The sequence below is a fragment of the Chrysochloris asiatica genome, unplaced genomic scaffold (genome assembly GCF_000296735.1).
Source record: "Chrysochloris asiatica unplaced genomic scaffold, ChrAsi1.0 scaffold00094, whole genome shotgun sequence".
NCBI lineage: Eukaryota > Metazoa > Chordata > Mammalia > Afrosoricida > Chrysochloridae > Chrysochloris > Chrysochloris asiatica.
Window position 1 is genome coordinate 7,744,521 of NW_006408612.1, and position 6,937 is coordinate 7,751,457.

A 6,937-nucleotide genomic window follows, 5' to 3' on the forward strand; every position below is an offset into this window, starting at 1 on the left:
CCGGCCACTGGGCGCCACTACGGGATTAAGCCTGAAACTGGAGCGGCCCCGGCCCCCGCCGCCGCTTCCGCCACTTCCACGTCCTCCTCCACGTCCTCGTCCTCCTCCTCTTCCAAACGGACTGAGTGCTCCGCGGCCCGCGAGTCCCAGGGGAGCGGCGGCCCCGAGTTCTCCTGCAACTCCTTCCTGCGGGACAAGGCGGCGGCGGCGGCGGCGGCGGGCACCGGGGCGGGGATCGGGTCCGGGTCCGTGGCGGGCGGCTCGTCAGAGCCCTTGGCTTGCAGCGACCACCCGAGCCCCGACTGCCCACTGAAGGAGGAGGAAAAGCAGCATCCGCAGCCGCCGCAGCAGCAACTTGACCCAAGTAAGTGCAAAAGAAATTGCCCCCTGATTTATTGCTGAAACCTGTAAGGCTCGAATGTGCAAAACTGATAGTTTTACTAACCTATAAAAACGTCTAGACGCCTACCCCAGCCTAGGCTAGCAACACGCATCCATAAAAAAGCTTCCCATAACCACCTACCCTGGGCGCGCGGTTCGTACGGTAAACAGAGCGCGGGCATTAAGGCTTTTTATGATAATTCCCCCCAAGTTGTGAAAAGCGGCCATCCTTGGTGAAATTAATTTAACAACCTCTCTCCCCCACCCTGTCCTGTCTCCCTGCCTCCCCTCCGCCCCTCTCCCCTTCTCCAAACCCCCCTTTTTGTAGACAACCCGGCAGCGAACTGGATCCACGCTCGCTCCACGCGGAAAAAGCGCTGCCCCTACACCAAATACCAAACGCTGGAGCTGGAGAAGGAATTTCTCTTCAACATGTACCTCACCCGGGACCGGCGATACGAGGTGGCTAGAATTCTGAACCTCACAGAAAGACAGGTCAAAATCTGGTTCCAGAACCGTAGGATGAAAATGAAAAAGATGAGCAAGGAGAAGTGCCCCAAAGGAGACTGACCCAGCGCCAGACACACCACTCTGCTCTGCCAAGGGAGTGGGGGTTTTGCTTTAGGGGTGCTTGATTTCCAGAAACTCTCCAGCGACTTGGACTTTGTTTTCCCTTTTCCCTTTAGGTAGAAGTGACTGTGTGGTTGGTGTCTGTGAGCTATTTGGGGGACTGTATTTGCTCTCTAACGTGTTTGAAGAAATCAAGTGGCTTTGGAGTTTCGCTGTGTCCTGCTCCCTTTCCCTCCTTCCCTGTTGGTTCCTTAGTGGAAATGCTATCTTTGTGAGTGCACGCTGGCTTAGGGAGTCCTCCCTTGTGTCAATGTCCCCCAGATTTCTGAAAAAAAAAAATAAATAAATAAATAAAAATGCTGTAGTTTAGTCCCTAGTCCTGCACAAGGAGGGGCCAGGGGAGTCCTAATTCACAGAATGAAGAAGGCAAAGCGAAGACAGTGCGGGCACCTGGCTGTCCGACCAGGCCCCGGAGGCCCAGCCAGCTCGCCCACCCGTTATGAAGGCCGCCCCGTTTTCTCAGGGAGCCCTTGGGCCCCCAGCCGAGAATCTCAGGGGAGGCCAGGAGAGGAGGCCAGACTCCGCTGGGTGGGGGTTCTCCATGCTCAGGAGCCTGGCTCACGTGGGCGGCCGCGGGTGGCTGCCTTGTGGCTCCTGACCGACCAGTTGTAAATGTTACCGCTGCCTACCAATAAATGCTGACCTGATCAAATGGAACCCAGACTCTGGCCCTGGACGCTGTGTGCCTTTCTCTGTCTCTGCAAAATATCACCCTCACGGGGACTTCTCCTTCTACACCCGTAGGGAGGCACTGCTAAAATTCTGGGGCCCTTCCACTTGAGACGTCTCCGGGACAAGCCTCAGAGCTTCCCTTTGTGGACAGCCCTGCCTAGAGCTCAGCTCCTGGGCTGGGGGCTTTGGCGTCCCCTTCCCTCCCTAGATTGGTTCGCCTGCAGGAAAGCAGTGCCAGGGCCCAGTGTTAACCTCGCTGCAGCGTCCAGCGGAGCTACCAGACCGCAGGAGCCAGGCACCCGCGAGCTTGGACTTTCCCCTGAACCCCTGGCACCCCACTCCTTCCCCTTTCCCATCTCATGAACCCCTTCTCCAAAGAAGGGAAAAGTCCACTTTGCGCTCTGGAGCGACTCCCCCCAACTCGGCTGACCGGCTAACTCCGGGAAGGCCTAGCGGGTCTGTAAGCTTCCGCCCCTCCCCACTGGAGCACTAAAGTGACCTTAGCAAATCAAAATGGTCAAGGCTTCCCTTCCCGACCACCCCCTCCTCACCGGCCCCTCTTGCCCCTATGCAGCTTGTGTGTTTAGCCCCAAGCTCAGCCCTCTGAGGGCCGCATTCAGAGGCTAAAATGAAGGTCATTGTGAGCGAGAGTTCGGGCAAACAGAGCCTTCGCAGGCTCGAGAAGCAACGGCGCCAGGCAGCCTGGACTGGGCGGAAGGCGGGGTGGTGGCAAAGATCTTCTTGGGGATCCTGATGAAAGAGGGGACTTGGGGGCAAAAAGCTGAGGGGGCCTGGAAGGGAAAGCCAAGGCCCAGATCCGGCAGAAGGTGCTGCGTGCCCCCGCCCCTGTGGCCAGCCTGATACCTAGGACTCTTTGAAAACAGGAAGAGCCAAGGTGTCATAAAGCCATCAAGCCGGCGAGACGTCTGGAGGTAATGAGTTTACAACAGGCCCGGCGCTTAGCTTTGAAACCTTCTCATTTTGATGTTTGTGTTTGTGGGAGGAAAGGAAAAATGCAGACAAAACTGGGTCTTAAAATCTGAACAATAAAATATAAACAAGACTGCGTTGGACCAAGAAGACAGGGGTTTGGGAGTCCGGGGTGAGGTGTGAGCACCCAGGAAATAAAAACAGGGTGTGGGGGTGAGGGCGAGGAGGGAGTGGTGTGTTTCTGATTTAAAAAATGGTCCTGGAATTAAAAGTAGCCCACTGGTGGGTGGCTTTTAAATAACATTTTGACAATCGCTGAGCTCTAGCCGATTTTCAAAACAAAATAAAACCGGCCTATGATTTGGGGAGTGGGATAGGATTTGTGGAGTTAGTTATCTTGGGTCTTCCAGTCTCAGCCGAATGAATGGTCAGTAAGAAAACAAAGTTATCCAGACGCGTTCACAAAAATATCTAGCCCTCCACTCCACATTTCGCAGCAAAATATAATTGAAGATTATATCTATTTTGCTTATAGAAAGTACACTTCTTCTACCCTTAGCGGAAGAAAATATTTTTGAAAATGAAAGAAAAGATTAACCTCACAGGAAACAAACACCTAAGTGAATGAAATTCACTCTTTTTAAAAACCCAAGTAGAATGTTTAGTCGATTCATTTTAATAAGTGGCGTTTTATTTAAGTTTTATAGAAACTTGAACGAATTCAAGCTCAAATAAGACTTCCCAGTCAGTCACTCAGAGATCCATCATAAAGCTTCTAATTGGACTGAGATCCCTCTAAAATCTACCAACCAAACGGCCTTGGAGTGTTAAAATAACAAAGTTAAAATAGCAGCTATTCATGAGTTAATATTCAGAATAGCAGTTTTAAAAGAAAAAAATTGACTTCTATAATTTCTTAGTTTGCAGAATGTCTGGATTCTCTGAAATTTTGTTGCAGTCGATATTTGGAAAGTTGTAAAAAAAATTTTTGTTGTTGTTGTTGTGTGTAGCCAGTCCTGTCACTGTACTTTAAAAATATAGTTGAGCCATTATGGAACGAAGAACTACTGTGTCTGGCCAAAGAGCAGGAAGTTTTTGGAAAAGGTATCACTGGAAACTCTTGGGAGCAGAAATGGGAATATTATCGGCAGCAAGGAGCCCCTGTTTGCTGTACTTGACTTGTTGACAATAAAAGGGATAATGCATTATTAGTGTCAGCGGTCCAAGCCCCATTCAAACAAGATTGGAACTGGCTAAAAAGGAGGGGCTGGGAAGTTAAATTCGGTAGTCTTGAGGTGGCATTTAGCCACTAGAGGGCGCTATTGCTCCACTCTCTGATCTCGTAAAGCTGGGGTTGCGGCGGAGAAAGGTTTTGATTAAAATATTTACAATCTTATTTTAAATCCTAAATTAGGATAATTTTCAAGAAAAATAAACAATGTACACTATCAAATTCTCCAGCCATATTTGCTAGGTATCAAATTTTGGCTCGATCAGAATCTCAGAAAATTTGCGCTATGGCACAGCTGAAACGAAAACGTTTTATTAAATTAAATGCATTTATCAAAATAGAAACGCGTAAAAGCATAGACCTTTATTTTGGAAGTTAAACGCGCTCTTTTACTAATCAGATCGTAAAAAAAATTTTCTTTCTTTTCTTTTCTTTTTTTTTTTTAAAGCTAAGCGTTTTATCCCAAAAGGTAAAGTTGCATTGCAATGCTTTCTAAATGAGGACGGAATGCATACAAATGAATTTTGTGGCGTCCGTGTTTCTTTTCCCCAAGGAATCATGTTCTACAAGGTGCCCTGTACTATTGAGATTTAAGTTCGCTCTTCTATTTCCCCTCACTCCATTCCAAAATTCACTCACACGCACACATGAGGAAACAGTGAAACAATAACAGCTCCAAGATTTTATTGAAAATAATCTTTTAATTGAGTAGCTGCAAGGTTCAAGTATAAACCTTTACGAGTAAATATTGGTTCCTTCACATCAGGATTTAAAGGAAGTTTTACCTATAGACAATACGGGGAGGGGTGGCTATCATCCATATCAAAAGTTTCCTGCACTCCCTTCTAATTTTAACAATCTTCAAAAGTCTGCCTTTATCAGCAGCATGTTCATTGGTAATCAATTTACCTTAACTATATCCTATTTCCAACTATATCCTTTAGGAATAATTACAATAGTAGCAGGAAATGTTTATCTTGCTATATGTAATTCCATCGCAACCTTATTTTCTCTGTTTACAAAATATGGTATTCAGTCCAGCTGGAACGATCGCCGTCACAGTCTGGAGGTGTAGTCGAAATCAATCTTGTGCTGCCCCTTTTGGGTTGTCTGGACATTTGCGAAACATTTGCATTTGGCGTGGAAAACCTCAGTGGTGTGTTTTAGGTTAGCCTGGACGTCTCCCAGGTTGGTTCCTAAGGCCGGTGGGCCTGGTGCCCCTAAACATTGAACTATCCCACAGGAATAGGGGATCGGTTACCCAAAGAGCCCACGGAAAAAGGTCGAGTGGACTAGGAAAAATACAACAAAGACCATCTACATTTATTAGACATCAAAATAAGGGGCAGAAGAATATGCATTGTGGGGGAGGTGGCGGTTGAAGATGTAAAAACAAAAACAGTGGTTTTGGATAGAATCCTGTCTATTTTGCGAATTCACACCCGACTTGCCCATATGGCGAGGGCTGTTTTTCTTCTTCCTCGTCTAGAGGCTTGAGCTTTCTCTTCCTTCCTTTTAGAAAAATTAGTAAGTATCAATTAAGCCCCGCACCCGCTCTGGGCAGTAATTTTACCCGCTTCTCAGATGAACTAAAATCGTTAGCAGAAGATGGTCGCCGCCTGCAGCAGCTTAAAACCGGAGTAATCTGAACTCCAGCCGGCGATTCGATGGGGGCACCGGCAGGGGAGCCCCCCCCTCCCCCGCACTCCGCCCCGGGCCACCGCCTGTCCAGGTCCGCCTCGCGCCAGGGCTGAGACCCAGGAGCCGCGCGTGCTGCCCGAGGAAACGCCACCCACCCCAGCGCGCGTTCTGCTTCCCGGCTAGGAACATTTCTGTCCTCTCCTCTATTTACCTCCTCAGCAATGCTAATGCCACCCTACCCCACTCCAGCATTCTTCAGCCTCCCCCCACCTTGCGGCTGCTGCTGACGTCTATCAAGGGTGAAATGATGGAAACTATATTCATGGGCATGATTTCCATTAAATATCAATTAACCTGGGAGCTTCAGCCAGGCGTGCAGTGCGTCAAGGGTAAATGTACATCTCATTTCCACAAGGCCCGCTAGGTTGGAAAAGAACTTTGATACGCTTTGATAATGCCAAGATCTGGGGCCATGCTGGTGGCCTTTAATCAAACCAGTTAGAAAGGCCCAAGCTCAAATGCACGGCCTGTCTACACTCCATATTCCCTGAACCGCGCCCGCGCGTCCAAGGATGCAAAAGCCACAGCTGACCTCTGCAAGGCTGCTTTAGGGGCCTGGGGAGGGGCTCATTTGCTCTGCAGCCTCCGGAAAGTGGCCTCCCTGACTATCCAACATCTAAGATTCTTCCACGCCCCTCCCCGCCAGTCGCAGCCCACATTCCCACGGCCTGAGGCTCAAGGCGAGCCCTTGGCACTGCGGCTTTATGGGCCCCCTTTAAGGGCGGCGGAGGCATCTCCCGGTCGGCGTGATGCGTCCCGTCTGGCGCAGCGACTTGCCTCCTCACGGGATCCCTCCGCGTGTTATCTCGCCCCATCTCGCTGGCTCTCCGCTCAGTGGCGGGGTGCGAAAATGCCTCGCCGAGGCGCACCGGGGCGGCAGCCTCGGCGGCGGCGACGGCCACGGGAACGGTGGGAGGGGAACGCGGGGGGGGCGAGGTGAGAGGTGGTGGCGGGTAGAGGGTGTTTTTTTTCTTTTTCATCCAGAGCGGGGGGTTTGTAAACCGAAGCCAAAGCTTGTCCCCGTGGGCCGGGCGCACTTTTTTTTTCCTTGTCCCGGTGCGTTCACGGCCGCCTGGGGCCTGAGAGGAAACAGTGGAGACGGCAGGGCAGGTCACCTGGGGCACCGGCGATTATATTGCGGCCAAGCCGGCGCGCGCCGAGAGAGGCCGGCCGGGTATTGGCGCGCGGGGGGTGGACGAGACCCCTGAGTCGCGCGGGCGGTGCTGCGAGGCCGAGAACGTGCGCCAGAGCGGGTATGAGTGCCCAGTAGTGTAACGCCTGCGGCGGCCGGGCCTCAGAGGCGGCGCGCTCGGGCGCGGACTGGCGGTAGCAGCGACGTAGCCCGGCGGCCCCAGCGGCGGGAGCAGCCGCCCCAGAGGCCCCCGCGGCAGC

At 51.3% G+C, this 6,937-nt stretch overlaps 2 protein-coding genes and 1 pseudogene across 2 annotated transcripts in view; 2 read left to right on the plus strand and 1 right to left on the minus strand.

Annotated features, from left to right (window-relative positions):
* Nucleotides 1-951, plus strand: part of HOXD9 (homeobox D9) — a 1,423-nt gene extending 472 nt beyond the window's left edge. Inside the window, exons 2-3 of the mRNA XM_006866697.1 lie at nt 1-364; nt 710-951. Of these exons, the coding sequence (XP_006866759.1) occupies nt 1-364; nt 710-951 (606 nt within the window). The remainder of the gene's footprint in view (nt 365-709) is intronic.
* Nucleotides 952-2,318: 1,367 nt separating this feature from the next.
* On the minus strand, nt 2,319-5,824 carry LOC102838608 (annotated as a pseudogene).
* Nucleotides 5,825-6,294: 470 nt separating this feature from the next.
* LOC102838980 (homeobox protein Hox-B7-like) overlaps nt 6,295-6,937 on the plus strand; it is a 1,980-nt gene continuing 1,337 nt past the window's right edge. The window contains exons 1-2 of the mRNA XM_006866698.1: nt 6,295-6,481; nt 6,630-6,798. Of these exons, the coding sequence (XP_006866760.1) occupies nt 6,295-6,481; nt 6,630-6,798 (356 nt within the window). The remainder of the gene's footprint in view (nt 6,482-6,629; nt 6,799-6,937) is intronic.